This window comes from Phoxinus phoxinus (assembly GCF_949152265.1).
Source record: "Phoxinus phoxinus genome assembly, chromosome: 5".
Lineage (NCBI taxonomy): Eukaryota > Metazoa > Chordata > Actinopteri > Cypriniformes > Leuciscidae > Phoxinus > Phoxinus phoxinus.
In genome coordinates, this window is record NC_136880.1 from 15,095,742 (window position 1) to 15,112,317 (window position 16,576).

At 41.9% G+C, this 16,576-nt stretch overlaps 2 protein-coding genes across 3 annotated transcripts; one reads left to right on the forward strand and one right to left on the reverse strand.

The window, feature by feature from the left end:
- Positions 1-224: 224 nt before the first annotated feature.
- Positions 225-13,234, forward strand: proca (protein C (inactivator of coagulation factors Va and VIIIa), a). Of its 2 annotated transcripts, XM_079614273.1 has the most exons (10): positions 225-330; positions 614-670; positions 812-895; positions 1,230-1,387; positions 1,497-1,521; positions 1,601-1,711; positions 8,947-9,087; positions 9,352-9,473; positions 9,619-9,736; positions 12,447-13,234. In XM_079614273.1, exons 3-10 carry the CDS (start codon positions 823-825, stop codon positions 13,004-13,006), a joined length of 1,308 nt encoding a protein of 435 aa, XP_079470399.1. In that variant the 5' UTR covers positions 225-330; positions 614-670; positions 812-822; the 3' UTR covers positions 13,007-13,234. The 2 variants fall into 2 exon arrangements, with proteins under 2 accessions (XP_079470399.1, XP_079470400.1); XM_079614274.1 differs by lacking the exon at positions 225-330 and having other exon boundaries at positions 513-670.
- Positions 13,235-13,769: 535 nt separating this feature from the next.
- On the reverse strand, positions 13,770-16,154 carry dusp28 (dual specificity phosphatase 28). Its single transcript, XM_079614290.1, has 3 exons — positions 15,979-16,154; positions 15,176-15,763; positions 13,770-14,842 (listed from the first exon to the last, which is right to left on the reverse strand). Exons 2-3 carry the CDS (start codon positions 15,518-15,520, stop codon positions 14,720-14,722), a joined length of 468 nt encoding a protein of 155 aa, XP_079470416.1. The 5' UTR covers positions 15,521-15,763; positions 15,979-16,154; the 3' UTR covers positions 13,770-14,719.
- Positions 16,155-16,576: the final 422 nt, after the last annotated feature.

A 16,576-nucleotide genomic window follows, 5' to 3' on the forward strand; every position in this document is an offset into this window, starting at 1 on the left:
TCAATGTTAAAATGGGATTGTATTTCTTGTTAAATGCAATAAGGACATTATAAAATTAATTTATCATCAAGCTAAGGCTCAGTAATTGAAAATGCATCATTATAGATCATATCAGTGACAAAGAGAGCAATCATAAGTAATTAAATCACAAATGTAATTGTCAGGCGATTAAACTGTAAGCTGTACATGAGTAGATAGCTGTATGTGGACACAGACAGCAGATGAGAATGCAGCATTCAGACTGTGGACTCTCAGTAAACATAAAGTTAGTCATTAACACACTTTAAACACCACATCCTCCATTCCTGTTCCATTCTTATTGTTCAAAATGTAAGTAAACATTTTTTATATATATACACATAATTATTGAGGGTTAGTTAAGTCTTGCAGTCATGACGTTTCATTAGTGGATGATATTAATGAACTCGCTAATGAAATTCCTATTACTATTTATCTCAGCCACCATTATTTGTTCAGCGAAAGGTTTGTTGGAGTTCAGTTTGTGCTGTGGTGTCCGGTTGGATTAGAGACAAAGCAGAGTGACAGAATTGAGCAGTGACTAATTCAAGCTAGAACATTTCAAAGTTTTTGTTTCATGTGTTTTCCAATGTAGTTTTCATCTGAGGACAAATCTGGCCTCTAACTTGCCCTGCTCATATATTGGAATACGGTAAGAATGATTTTTCTCTGTTATTGACAGCCAACTGAATGCGAGTAATCATCCACATTTCTCTTGCCAAACTATCAGTTTAACTCTAGTTTAAAAAATATTCAGGTATAGTTTGAGATTTCTGTCTTGCTTTATTTACAGGGTCTGTTGCCATGATGAGGAGCCTCTTCCTCTGTATCTCAGTGCTGGTTGTAATGTGGTCTGATAGGGCTCACTGCAAGTCAGGTATGAGGTCAATATCCCTTATTGCAAAGCGTATGTATTATCCTTATGAATTTGTTCAAATCTAGTGGCCTTTTGAAAATGTAAACATTTAGGGGAATTCTCTAAATATATGTGCCACATTAGAAAACACATCATGTTTGTGCTATTACCTGATTACGCATAACTTGTGCAAAAAAATGGCGCTATCAGTAGGCACAATATATTCGTGAGTTAATATCCCGTACAAAAAAATAAAAAAAAATGAATACAATTTGTAGCACGCATTGGGCTTAAAAGCAATTTGGAAACCCACTCCGAGTGCTCTGTCTATTAACCCTGTGTCTGTCTTGGTCAGTATTTTCTAACAGTCCAAAAGCTAACATGCTCCTGCGGTCGAGAAGAGCCAACACTTTTATGGAGGAAGTAAAGGCCCCTTCATTGGAGCGGGAGTGTAGGGAGGAACTGTGCGATTTTGAAGAAGCGAGGGAAATCTTTCATTCGAGGGAGGCCACGGTTGGTAATGTCAGCTTTTATACATTTCCCCCCCTAAATTATGATCCACTGACTAATTTTTTGTCTTGCAATTTTTGACCTCCTCGGAATGGTACGAATTGTCTTGCAGTTGGAATTCTGGACAGCGTATAAAGGTTGGTTAGGTCTGTGTTGTGAAATAGCTTTCTAAGGCATCATAACTGGTGGCACTCATTAAGTGTTCTGTACCCTTAGATGGAAACCAGTGTGACCCGAATCCATGTGTACATGGATTGTGTGTGGATCTGTTACAGGATTACTCCTGCACCTGCAACTCTGGATTTGAAGGGAGACGATGTGACCAACGTGAGGCTCTTGCTTTCTTAACCCTCTTATGCTCTTCAGTCATTTTTGACCAAAACATTAGTATAATTGTTTTTTGTTGTTGTTTTTTTCCCCAAAATGTTACAATTTAAATTTACATAATTTGATCAGTGACATAGCTTTCACGGTTTGGTCCACGAAGAAGATAAGGAAGAAGTTTAGCGTGCAAATATTAAAATAATAAAGAAAACAAAGGTAGTATTCCAAAATGAGTAGCAGCATATCAGTGTGCTCAAAACACAAACACCAGACAATGAACACTGAATAAGCACTGAAGAGCTTAAATACACAAGATGACAAACTGAATTCAAACAGGTGTGATCTAATTAATCATATAATGAATAAACATGGGAACTAACTAGTGGTGGGAAAATGAGAACAAAGGAATAACCAAGGCTGGCAAAACAGGACGCAGTGAAAATGAGACCAACTGAGCATAAAGGCCAATTTATACTTCTGCGTCGGGTGCGCGCAGTAGGTACGGCGTAGCATACGCATAGACGTGTACCATACGCCGTAGGGCCTACCCTTCGCCGTACCCTGACGCGCACCTCCTCAAAAATGTAACTACACGTCGCGACGACGCGGACCGCAAGATCTGTGATTGGTCGGCTTGGTAGCATTGCGTTTCCTCCTACGCGTTTCCGGCGTGTTCTTCTGCACCGCCCGCCATTTTTAAATTCAGAAGTTCTGTAAATTCTGAAATTTCTCTAAAATTGACTGTTTTTCCAACTCGATAAGCTCCAGCTCCAGCTCCAGCTCCAACATGATCCGCTCTCTTTCAGTCGCCATTGCTTGTAGTAGCCAAATCAAAACAGCCATGAGGAATCTATACACAGTGGAACATTAAAACCCGCCCCCGCCAACTAGCGTTTCTGCGATGTAACTGCAGAACAACGCAGACATAAACGCAGAAGTATAAATGCTCACGACGGCGTCCCCTACGTGCGTAGCCTACGACGTACACTACGGCGTACACCCGACGCAGAAGTATAAATCAGCCTTTAGTGTTACAATAGCGCAGAATATTTTTCTCCTATTTCAATATCTCATCTCAATATTTCTCATTCTTTTTTGTCATCATGTTTCCTTGTTAGAATCTTAAACCTTTCTGAATAGGGTAAAAAATGTAAGTAAAGGAAGTTGACCGAAGTCAAATAATTAAACTCAAGTCAATATTTTGTGTCTAATTATTTACTTATGTGGCAAGTAACCGTGTAATAAGGATAATGTACATCCAGCAGGTTGTTATTGCAGAATAAACGTTCCCCGGCGTGAAACAGAGGTTTATTCTACGATAACAACCGGCTGGATGTACATTATCCTGTACAATATCCTTATTACACGGTTACTTGCCACATAAGTAAATAATAAGACACAAATATTGACTTGAGTTTAATTATTTGACTTCATTTACCCAGATGAGCCTGTGTTATCAGTTTTTACCAGTTGTTATCGGAGAATAAAATACAGCTAGATGGTGCGATTGACCAATCAGAATCAATTATTCCACAGAGCCATGTACTAAATAATAGATATAACCATACTTCCCCAGTTGAATAATAAATTAAATTAAGACATTTAACAATAAATTAAGACATTTGTTTTGTATTATTTTTGTATTTTGTTTTCGGAAACATTATGTTAAATATGCATACGAGGCATTGTGTAATTAAATATTAACTTGTTTGCACACATTTCCAGAACAAAAATCATTGGATAAAGACAGGTTCAAAACGTCTAGGTTACTACTGTAACCTCTGTTCCCTGAGAACGCCCTCCACGTGAACCGGTGTCTGAAAAGCTGTCCAATCACAGCAATCGATATTGACTGGCGACAGCCTATGACGTCACTACTAGTGCGACCCGGGAGTATAAAAGGGGTGCATAGAGAACATGTCACCCACTTATCATCTGAAGGGACTGTTCAGCAGGCATCCCAATGGCATAGCGAATGACGCAGTGTCTCGATCCCTGTTCTCAGGGAACAGAGGTTACAGTCATAACCTAGACGTTCCCTTTCGAAAGCGAACTCGCACTGCGTTGATGTATATCATGCATATATGCAGTATATACGATATACAATCCCACCATGCTGAGGGGAGTGCATGCCAATTATGGCTTGTGAGTGACATGAATGTCAGAAATGGCAGTTATTTTCACAGAAAATGCCAAGAAACACTCCCCCTTCGGGTCACATACATTATTCCCTACGATCACTTCCCAAGCTATAAGCCTCAAAGTGGCCTCCGAACAACAGAAGGCCTACCAAGGCCGGTCAAAGGCTTGGAACCAATAGCTTCCATGGAAGGGGTTCCTTTAAGGGAATAATGGTCAGGGGGTCCGAAAGGAGTCCCATCCAGTCCCTTTCTGAGGGGAACATAAAGTCAACCCCACATGCCACAAGGGAGGCTGACCTGGTCAAATTACTGACCAAGTCTTGCCAACAACCTGTCTGTTTCCTAAACAGAGTCTCTCACAAACTCCAATAGGGAAAAACTGAAATTAATGGCATAGTTCACTCACAAACCGGATCATAGAGACAGGCATCATGGAGAGTAGAACTCAGCAAATCGCTTTATAACTCTTGCAAATGAGCCTGGATCTACACAGTGCTTCAAAGCCCTGTGGAGGCTAGGCACTCTAAAGGGACCCTAATAATGGCGCTTTTCCACTGCATGGTACAGTACGGTTCGGTGCGGCACGGCACGCTTTGGCGCTTTTCCACTGCATGGTACGGTACGGCTCGGTTCGGTACGGCTCACTTATGGCGCATTTCCACTGCATGGTACGGTACGGCACGGCTCGCTTCGGCTCGCTTCGGCTCGCTTTAAATGGTACCAGCTCTGTTGAGGTTCCAAGCGTACCGTACCGATACTAAATGTGACGTGAAAACACTGCAGATCACTGATTGGTCAGACAGAATCGTCACTTCAGCGTCATTGTATTTGCGATACGAGACACTAAACCCGCTAGATTTAAATAGCCAGACAACAGCCAACGCGGTAGCACCTGTTTTTAGAGTATTTACTTGACAAAAGAAGTAAAAAAAAATCTAACAAGAGATGGCTGAATCGTGGTCAGTGGACGAGGTGCAGACGTTCCTCTCGTTGGTTGCCGAGGAGCGGATCCAGCGAGAGCTGGATGGGGCAATACGGAATGAAAAAGTGTTCCAAGAAGTAGCACAGCTCTTAGCCGCACACGGCTACCACCAGACCTACAAACAGTGTAGGGAAGGAAGAAATTTAAAAAACTAAAAAGTGACTACCGAGCCAGTAGAGGCGGCAACTATATTAACGATCAGTCCCACCCACTGTGAAGCGGTACTAACTGCAGTGGAAAAGCAACCGAGCTAAAGCAAACCGAACCGTGCCGTACTGAGTCGAGTCGTACCACGCAGTGGAAAAGCGAAGCGAGCCGAACCGTTCCGCGCCGAGTCGAACCGTACAGAGCCGAACCGAGCCGTACCATGCAGTGGAAAAGCGCCATAAGGGGGACGCCTACAGCTCTTGGGCTGATCTAACAGGGAGGCCTCGTGAGAGTCCTTCGACCTTACGACCAGACTTAGGGAGTTAAGTATTCAAAGAGCGATCCTCAGATAGATACTGACCAGGCTCTGGGCTAAAATCAGGGAGGCTCCATGGGGCCTGCAACATGATACTTAAAGGGATAGTTCACATTAAAATGAAAATTATGTCATCATATAATCACCCTCAAGTTGTTTCAAACCTGTATTAATTTATTTCTTCTGCTGAACACAAAAGAGGATATTTTGAAGAATGTCGGTAACCAGATAGTTAACTGACTGTATTTTTTTAACAGTTAACTGTCTGGTTACCGACATTCTTCAAAATATCTTCCTTTGTGTTCAGCAGAAGAAAGAAATTCATACAGGTTTGAAACAACTTGAGGGTGAGTATATGATGACATAATTTTCAATTTAAAGTGAACTATCCCTTTAATGCCTTTGCAATGCTAATCATCCAACTCGTTGGGGAGCAGACTTCAAGGAGGCCTGTTTAGGCCTAACTACTTGATAGCGAAGATGTATGCAGAGCCATCAGGTGCTCTCACAGACATTTCTGTGGACCTGGTTATACTTATTTAACACTGCCAACAGGCAGTGTACTCAGCAGAAGTGCTATCGCTACCGGAGTATCGAGGAGGCCTACTGTAATGGCCTGCAGCTTCGAATGTCACAGGCGTCAGCCCGGGCAGTGTTTTGGCTCTAAGGGAGCATACTCAACCATCCCAAGTGGGAGGGAGTAACTAATCTGTCTCTACCTGAGCCTGGGTGGTGAAAGGTGATCATATACGAGCTATGGGTAGCAATGTACTCTAATTAATGTTCGTAACAAGGGGAGCACTATCAGCATGACACTGAAGGATGTCAGGGTCAAGGCCTATAATCTTGTAATATTACAAGACAGATTTTATATTCTCTACTAAACCCAAGGGAATAGAGGCCTTAGTAAGTGGCCAACGACATTCAACCCTATGACTTGAATTCTTATATTCAAGGGGGTCAGAAGAAAAATCCTTTTTAACTTAAGGCCTTGCTGCCAGCTACTACACTCAATGCTGTAAAGGGCGGAGACCTGAGCACACTGCTTCTTACTCTCTAGAGAGAAAGACCTGACAACGCCCATTGAATGGGAGGCTTTTCGAAGGTAGCCTGCAACCTATGCTGCTATCTACCCTGCTACACCACTAGCATTTACACCTAATGCAAAAGGCGGGCCTTGGCCAGACGACTCTTGAGTAAGAGGAGGCTAGTAATGGGAAAAACTAGATATACAGGAATAAAATCTCCTGATGGTGTAAGGGCCATCGAGAGGCTTGAGGCGAGAATGCTTAGCAGACCGTCACCAAAAATCCTAGATACTAAGCCTAAGCCAGATATCGAGGCGGCCCTCACATGAATATTATATGTCTGTAGTTCAGAGCTATAATCTCAAAACGACTCTCTAAAGTGAGAGGAAAACTACTGCTCTAGTATAACGTGGCTATCAAGGTGGCATGACATGGCCAACTCTTGATTTTGTAGTTTTATCTGGATATTCACAGAGCGGTGGCCTCAGTAGAAAAACTCCCGACAGGGAGGAAGCCATCTCACACAGAAATGTCTGTTTGGTGCTTGGATGAACGGTGGCCTGACTAGAATTTTTTCAAGGCCAACATATTCACTACCACAGATTACCACTACCGACTATATAAGCGATGGCCTAAACGACATTCACAAAATGGAGACCTATCACCATAAAGAGCTCAAAAGAGCGCACTTACTACCAAACCCGACGCCAGAGCTACAAAGGGTTCTTGAAGGAATCACATATCACAGGTCCAGCATCAGGGCTGATGCAAGAAGCACCTGGGGTGAGGAAGTGTGCAGATTTGGACCGCAGTGTTATGCAAGATTTAATGCAACTGAGCGTGCCTTCGCCTATCTGAACTTTCCCATCACCGTCTCGACGGAGGTGCCGAAAAGTTCAGAAGGCGACATTGATGCATCGAGAAGAAAAGCTTTCTTTCTCCCCAATGTCATCCAAGTTCAACCACAGATGCCTATCCATCTTGCCACCATCGCCGCCATCGAGTTCGTCTGTTTGTTTGGTGGCCCGGAGAGCTAATCTGTAGTGCGGCGCAGCTCGTTTTCACTGCGTCAGGGGATAGACCCCGACCTTGGTCCAAATCTTTCAGCAGATCAGCTTGGTTATGCTTGCAGCACAGCCATTGTGTGCAAGGCATCACCAGCCAGACCCGCCATCGCGTATGCCCTGCCATTTTAGCGCGATTGTAATGAGGTTAGATGTTGTGGAAAGAAGGAGACAGGAACCGGCGAATGTTAAAACATAAAACACAACATAAGTCCAGGCCGGTTCCTCTCTGGATCTTCACTGTCTTCGCTCGTCCTTTATGCTTCCGCTCCTCCGTGACCTCGTCCTGCTCGCCACATGCCCCCATCGCCCCTCGCAGGCCGGAGGGTACACCCGAGACTGCGCTCTACCCAACCCTTCCTCTGGGGGGACCGGACACGGCGGCTGCGGCACCTGGGGGTATGGACAGATGAGGCGAGAGAAAAGGAGAAGGAGGAACAACAGAGACGAGAGAGCGGAGAGGGAAAAAGACATAAAAATTCTTGGTCCGGTTCCCACAACACACTGCCATCTGGTCCTCCACCAGCTGGGTGATCTTCTCCGCGGTGCCTGGCAGGGTGATGCTGGATAGCCCTCGGTGGACGGCTCGACACTCCTCCGCCACCTGGTGGACGGCGACGGCTCCTCCGGATACGGGCAGTCGGCAGGAGTTCCCTGCTCCTCCCCATCATGGCGGACAACAGCAGGCTCCGGCCTCGGGCAAACTGTGGCCACTCCTCCGCTCCCTCACAGACGGCAGCCGTCCCTCCAGCACCCAGGCGGCCGGCAGCGAGCTCGTCTGTCCCCCTGGCAACTCACTCCAGCGCAACGCCTCGAACACTCGTCCATGGCGACGGACTCTGCTCAGCCATGCTCGATGGCACCGTGGATTCCCCACAGCGACGAGGACTCTTTGACAGCGCGTTCTTCCTTCTTCCCAGGTTTTGGCACCAGTGTAACGAGGTTAGATGTTGTGGGAAGAAGGAGGTGGGAACTGGCGAACGTTAACACACATTTTAATACCAAAAATAAAACAAATACAAAACGAAAGTAAAAGACAGCAGCCCCTCACAGACGACTGTTGTCAATCCAGGCCTGTTCCTCTCTTGATCTTCACTGTCGTCGCTCCTCCTTTATGCTTCCGCTCCTCCGTGAGAGATGCGAGACCAGTGCGTCGCGCAGGTGTCACTCATCAGTAATCAGTAATTAGTAGCTCAAAATTCTCAAAATTAACCAGTGCCCGGAAAAACTATGGTTTTGCCTGCAGTGTCTTGAATTAAATTTGATTTGTAATTCCAGATTTTTTATCTTTTGAAACGCATTGTATCTTTAAATAGATGTTGCAGCATATAACTTAATTGATTTGATATTTGAGTTATACTGTAGTCAACCACAATTGACAGGTGCAAATTAATCCCTTTGGCCTTACTGCACTTTTGTCTGCTTGGTCAGTATTTTTTGATATGCTGTGTCACACCTGATTTGGGGCATTTAATAGTGGACGTCTTGAGTTACAGAGCAGGTGTGTGTTGAGGTCATGGTGATAAATGTCCTGACAGCAGTTTGTGGTTTTGTCCTCAGAAAGGACAGCCTCTAACTGCTCTGTGAACAATGGAGATTGTGATCATGAATGCCATGAGAGAGAGGATGGTCTTGCTCGCACGTGCAGTTGTATTGAAGGATACCAACTCCAAGACAACTCTAGAAAATGTACTCCCAAAAGTAAGTTACAAATACAAATGTTACAAATGTACAAATACAAACTATACAGACACTGGTGATTTTGTATCCACAGTGCACATTTGCATTTGTACTCAAGATTGTCCTTAGAAATACCCACTAGTGGATAATACTGGGAAGTACTCAGACCAAGATACATCTCATCCGGAGGAAGTTCTTTGACCCTTGAAAAAAAAAATACAAAAAAATACAAAAGCCATTTGACAAATGAATTATGGTCTATGTGCATTTTTTTTTCATATACAGATGAGGCTTCATGTGGCCAGATTCGGATTGTAAAGTCATTCTATAAAAATAAGCCTTTAGTAGGTTTACAGCCATGGGTCGTAGGAGGTACAGTTGGCAAAAAGGGAGAGAGTCCCTGGCAGGTATTTTTGATTCATGTAATATCAGTGTAATCATATGTAATAATAGAGCCAAATGATTTATTAGAGCTGACAGATGTTATACCTATACTCAGCCATAACTTATTTTGTGCTTTACTGTATAAACAATAATGTGTGTATTTTGCAGGCTCTTATACTAAATAATCAAGGCAAGTTTCACTGTGGTGGAGTTCTGATTGACGAATACTGGGTTCTCACTGCTGCTCACTGCCTAGAGACGAGTACAAGGTTCAGTGTCAGATTGGGTATGTGATGCATGTTTAAGTATTTTTATCCTCCCTTACATTTACATTTTTAGAAGATGCATTACTATAGCAATTTGCCAAAAACGTGCATGCGACATGACAGTTCCTTGGGCAGGAGGTGAGTGATGTTGTTTACTAAGCTTAGGCCTCAGAAGTTCAAATAAATTTTGCCATTACATTTTACACAGAGGCTATACAATGTTATCGTATAGTTTACCTAAAAATCTAAATTCTGTGATCATTTACTCACCCTCAATTTGTTCCAAACTGTAATGTTTACGATTTATAACATGTGACTATTTCCACATGTGATGTGTTTTGGTTTGAAAGCAGACATTGTTTATTCAGTCCACAAGGGGGCGCTTTAGATTCATTGTTGTGTTGAGACTGCGGAAGCAGCGAGAGAGAAGGAATGAAAATGGTGGCGTTATCAGAAATGTAACTGAGATTTATAAGTTCAATATCCAAACTACTTGACGGATAGCACTGAAATAGGTGTCCTGAGAAATCCTACTTTGTTTCTGTTACAGTCATAGTCTCTGTAAAACACAAAAGCAACAGCAAGCAGCCTGTACTTATTAACAAGTCAGAAAAAGTGGACAACCATAAACACCCTCAAGCTTTGAATAATAATTGTATACCTTCAGGTTCCCTGATGTCTTTGGAGAAAGTGTGATTGAAAATATGGGTGAGATGTGGTCTATTCCAGTGGCTAGGTCGGGAAAAAATTTGCCAATTTTAATCCTTTAAAAAAAAAGATATGTACAGAGCCCCTAAAGCAGGGGTATCCACTGTCCTGAGTTTAGCTCCAAACCCAATCAAACACTCCTGAATCAGCTAAACAAGGGCTGTGTTTGAAATCGCCCCCTCATTCACTATTCCCTACATTACTCCATTAATATAGTCCACTTGAAGGAGTGAATGAAGTAAATTTGGACATTGAGTGCGCTGTTGAACGGCTGCCGCTTTTGCATAGTTTGTGCTTGCCTTTTAATACCGGTAATCATTTGACACTTAGCAAACTGGCAGCTCCAGTCTTATCATTAAGAAAAGATTTATCATTAAAGTCCGCGTGAACCGGAAGTTGCAAACGACTTTTATCAAGTGTTGTGACGCATTTCCGAGTGAAAGGGAATATTGAACAGAGGGCAGGGTTTTACTTCAGCGCTCCTCCTCTCCATCTCTCGCCCATAGCAGAGTAACGGTTTGAGGCGAGTGGCTAAGCGTTTAAACAACCCAAGTTCTCAAGCCTACGTCATCAGAAAAAAGAACCATTCCAGACCCGGAAGTAACTTTTCAGACTTTGATTAAAGATAACTTCGACAAACAATTTTTTTTCGTGTATTAACTTGCACGGATTAATTGTTCACCACAAGACTAGTAATATCCGCTAAAAAAGTAAATAGGGTCAATTTTGATTTCATGCCGACTTTAACTCTGTCATGGAAACTAGCATGTATAAACCTTAATTAAAAAAATAATAAAAAGGAATTTATACCTGTATGATGTTACGTTGTACCCACATTGGATCAGCGGTTTGGAAAATGGATGATTCTGCTGCGGGCGCCATCTTCTGGTAAGAGCAGGAATTCATTCCAATGCATTATGGGTATTCTCTAGCCGTTTAGCGTACATCAGTTGAATGCTCATTATTGTGGTGCATTGCGGGATTGAATTAGTGCACTCGATAACATCCACTATGGTTTCGGACACCACTACAAAATGGCTGTCCCCTCAAATTGCCATATTGTATGAAATCGCTGGTTGTATCAGCGATTTCAGGCCCAAAAGTGAATGATCACATTCATCTAATCTTTCCTAACGATCCGCTAGCTGCCCGCCCCATAAGCAGGCCGTCAAAAAAACGCGTCTCTGTAGGCAGCCTAGGCTCTGAGATCTGCACACAAAAACAATTGGTTTCACCAACCACTCAAAACCAAAATAAATAGTGTTCCAACCAATCACCGACAGGGGCTGGGTGTTCTGAGGTTTTGCGCTCGTGCACGGTGACGGCTGCACGCGAAGTCGGAGCTGAACAAGAAGCCGTGTCTATCAATGAACAAGAGAAATTGAACATGGCTGAGTCAATCCCCAAGAGGAGGAGGAGGATTAGGGCGAGGGAATACCATCGTGTTTATTCCAAGACACGGCTTCTTCTTCAGCTCCGACTTCGCGTGCAGCCATGCACGAGCGCAAAACCTCACAACATCCAGCCCCTGTTGGTCATTGGTTGGAACACTATTTATTTTGGTTTTGAGTGGTTGGTGAAACCAATTGTTTTTGTGTGCAGATCTCAGAGCCTAGGCTGCCTACAGAGATGCGTTTTTTTTGACGGCCTGCTTATGGGGCGGGCAGCTAGCGGATCGTTAGGAAAGATTAGATGAATGTGATCATTTACTTTTGGGCGCTGATACAACCTTTAAGGTTATAGGGGGGAGAAACTTCCAGAAGGTGTTAAAAAAAAAATTATTTCAAGGCTTTTGCATTCTCTCACAAAAGTTTTGCCGTCCCACAAGGAACGTTGCGTTCACTCGCAAAGAACTCAAAAGGTTTGTGAACCTTTGTGAAAGTTTCTCAGGGGAACGCAAACACTTTGCAAACTGCGAAGCTTGTATTGTTGTTAGAACTTTAATATGAATTATTAAAAAGTTTATAAGTTGTAAATCGGTCTAAGTATTCCTTTAACCAAGTGGGATGGCTATCTCTGCAGGTGACTATGACCGGTTCAGGATGGAAAAAACTGAGATGACCCTTCCTGTCAAACAAACTATCACCCACCCTGAATACAACCCTATCACAGTGGACAATGACATAGCTCTGTTGCGCTTGGTGGGACCAGCCAAATTTTCCACATACATTCTCCCAGCATGCCTCCCCAGTCAGGACCTGGCAGAACGAATGCTGCATCGCAACGGTACCATGACGGTCGTCACTGGCTGGGGGAAGGACAACGAGACTGCTCATCGTTTCAGTTCAACTCTCAACTTCATTGAAATTCCAATTATGGACAAAATGGAGTGTTCCAGACACATGATGAACAACCTCACCCAGAACATGCTGTGCGGGGGCGTGCTGGGGCAGATCAAAGATGCCTGTGAGGGGGACAGCGGGGGTCCAATGATGACACTCTTCCACGATACATGGTTCCTCGTAGGTCTGGTGTCCTGGGGAGAAGGCTGTGGGCAAAGAGACAAGCTTGGCATCTACACCAAAGTGTCCGGCTATTTGGATTGGATAAACAGTGTTCGTCAGGGGTGGGATAAAGTCTAGACCCCTTATTTTCTACCCTGTTCTGCCTATCATAGAAAATATCAATCGGAAAAATCAATGTACTCAGTATAGTTTTTCCGATATAGAGATTGGCCGTTAATAAACACATAGATGCAAGATGCTCTTATTTCCCTGTTATCTGCATGTTTAAGGAAATCAAGTTCAAATATACAAATGTTAAACATTATGTGTTTTAATGAGGATATAAAAGGAACACACACTTGTAAAGTCTCGTTATTTGATTCCTTTATTGGGTAAAAGAAAAATGTATTATACGAGAGGGATTAATAGCCTATATTATTTGAGATATTCTAAAATACAGTACAGTAGATTTGTTAATGATTTAAGAAATGTTAAAGGATGACAATGAATATAAACTTATATTTAGGTTTTAACTTGACATCAGCGAAATAGCACTATACAATCGCCCCAGAAGACAACGTGCACTGGAGACATTCCTGAGTATGGACAGTTACAGATACTATGGGGCCGTTTACACGACGCCGTTTTCAACTGAAACGGAAACTTTTATGCGTTTTGGACGTTTATTTACATGATAAATGCGTTTTGGGAGCCAGAGAACGCTAACTTTTTCAAAGTGTAAGTTTTTAAAAATGAGACCGTTATCACCTCCATGCAAACTACAAAAAAAAAAAAAAAACATTGTGAAAATGGTGATGTCACGCGCATACGTATTATGTGTTCAGTCGTGACATCGCCAACGACTGGCCTGGCATGAATGCAGCGTTTTTTTATATTAATATTAATCGTTTTCGTGGATCCGTTGAAAGGGGATCATTTTGACAAAGTTGTTGTCTGTACTCGTAACTTTTCAAAAAAGCAAAAGATAAACTTTTCAGTTTTTAGTACATCGTTGTCGTGTAAACGTACCCTAACATAATTCCTATTCAAAACAAAATCATAGCGGGTAAAGGGTTATTGCATAGAAAAGGGAAGCTAAGAAAATAAACACAAACATCCTTTTTAAATGAGCACTAGACGTCTAAGTAACTGTCCCTGAGGGGTGAGCCGGAAGAACTACTTTTGTTTGGTTGTTTTGGTCTGATAAGCACACACAATTACATAAAACAGTATTTCAATATTTCTCTTTAATTTTATCTATGCAAAATAAATAAAATCATACTGAGGTGGTGTTTCTAGCAACTTGCAGGTTTGCTATGTTTATTAAAGGGCAGAAAAGTCTAGAAAAAGATTTTATTATAAAGAGCCTTAATTACTCTCTTCAAACAATCATCCTGTTGGACAAAATGTAGGGTTGTACCTAGGCTATGATGATTATATTTATTCATATATGATATTATTTTCTAAAAAAAAATATTATATAAATGATGTAATCTATAAACATATGTTAGCCAAATGGAAAAAAGTCCAAGTAAAAACATCAATATAACAATAAAGCTGAAGCATCATTTACAGGCAATTAGATGATAGCCTACTCATACTGCAAGCAGGGGATCTGAGGATTTTTATTTAATAAAAAAACAAAAAAACATTTAAAATTAAAAAATGCAAATAATTTTGAAACCTGAGCATAATAATTTAAGGCACATATCCTTATTCAAAGAGATTCATAATTTGCAGCAAGCTTTAACAGTGAAGTGTCTAAGGCCTTAACTATATTCAAGCATTTACAGGTCTAATATTAACAAAAAAAATATTGAGAATGTCGTGTCAGAAAATGTTGGTATGAAGTTAAGGAGAAGGGTTGGATCTGCGGCTGGCTGACCTCCTGATCTTCAGCTCCTGTTCATATCGCTCCAGCTGAGTCCAAAATCCCGGGTTAGGATCAACTACAGATCGGGCATTTTTTAATACCTGATAGAACAAATACGAATTACAGAGTTAAACAACTATTTTCTGGCACAAAAATCATGAATATTGTGGTTTTCCATTATCAATTAGGCTACTATTAACAATGATTATGATGATGAGTGATGAATATTTCTGATGTCCTGTGGATGCCAAATTATCATTGTATATTATACAAACCAATAAAATATCATCAGTAACAATCATTGCATGGGAAAATCAAGGATGAAATACCTATTTATAAAAATCTTGAATATAAAAAACCATACTGCACTAGAACTGCTTACAGAATTAAACCGGACAAACAATACAATAAACATACATAAACACTAATCATACCTGGAAGGCCTCTGTTAGGGTGAGAGCCTGGTGCTTCATTAAATAGGCCACACAGACAGTCGCTGAACGACTGCGTCCATTCTTACAGTACACAACGGTCCGGCCTCCCCTTTCTGCCTCGCTTGCTATGGCATCAGCACAGCGATCAAAATACTTGTACAGGTCTTCATTAGGGTCATCATAGACGGGTACACGCAAAGTGCTGACCCGTATTGTGGGAAAGGGTTGCTGCTTCGACACATTGATGCAGAAAGTGACCGCCTCCTTCTGGATGAGATCATTGTTACAGGCTGACTGGGCATTACTGATTAGCAAACAGTCGGTAACTAGGCTCAACTGCAGCATTTCTTGCTAATATGGTGCCTGCATATATGACTATATGTTTGTGTATGTATCTTGAAGAAACGTCATAAGTTATGAATGGCTATCATCAACTAACATTGTTTTATATACTAAGTTCAGTAAAAACTAGTGTTATTATAACAGAGGAAGATGCATGGTATGTCAGATATTATATATAGCATCAGCAAGCAAGGAGAAGGGTCAGATGTTTCACCCTAATGCCCTTACACTGACATGTCTGGTGATCTGTTGATTGAAACAGAGAGGAAAGAGAACAATATGTTTAGAGCAAACACATGCAAAGGTAAATAATAGATGGAACAACGATTTTGTAATGTAACCTAAGTACAGTATGTACAGTAATCATTCAAAATGTTAACTGGGCATGTTCGAACACCATGTTTAATAGCAGGGATTTCAAAACACGACATTTTAACATCAGATTAAGAAAGCATTCTGACCTGCAGACTGGGTGTGTAACTTTATGATCCTCGAGGCGGATGTGTCGGTCAGGAGCTCATCTTCCTCCATCACAAAAGTCTCTATGCAGGGAAGAAAGCGACAACGTGCAGTGAGCTCACATGCAGCCTGACTGACCCCGCCCATTTAACTGTCAATCATCGCTGTTCTCGCGTAGGGTTAAAAATAGATCAGTTACTTGAATTTAGTTTGCCAGACAACCAGCTGAACCAATCTAGATGTATGCCTGTTCTGCTGACGTCGCTGAAAACAGTCCGGAAAATTCAATAATCAAATAATAAATTTGTATCCGCAGTTGTACCTCAGATGTGTTGTGTAATAGTGTACTCAGATAAAAAAATAAAGGGCTCTTCTGTTTATTTATTAGTAATCTGATCTGATCATAGCGCCACCCAATGGACTGTGCATATGTAAAACCTTCTCATTGTTCCTTTTATTTATTTATTTTTTTATTTATTTTTAACTTGAAATGCGTTTAGAATGACATGGGCTGGGAGCGAGTAAATTATAACAGAATTATTTGTTTTGCGTTGACTAAACCACATAAACAATCAACGAAATAACTATACATAGGCTCAA

Bases quoted from the DNA above. Each gene is read 5' to 3' on its own strand.
- proca (XM_079614273.1), top strand. From the start codon at position 823: ATGATGAGGAGCCTCTTCCTCTGTATCTCAGTGCTGGTTGTAATGTGG. The intron at 9,088-9,351 runs GTAAGTTACAAA...TTTCATATACAG, and splicing joins TAGAAAATGTACTCCCAAAA to ATGAGGCTTCATGTGGCCAG. The intron at 9,474-9,618 runs GTATTTTTGATT...TGTATTTTGCAG, and splicing joins AGGGAGAGAGTCCCTGGCAG to GCTCTTATACTAAATAATCA.
- dusp28 (XM_079614290.1), bottom strand. From the start codon at position 15,520: ATGCTGCAGTTGAGCCTAGTTACCGACTGTTTGCTAATCAGTAATGCC. The intron at 14,843-15,175 runs GTATGATTAGTG...TTGTTCTATCAG, and splicing joins CCCTAACAGAGGCCTTCCAG to GTATTAAAAAATGCCCGATC.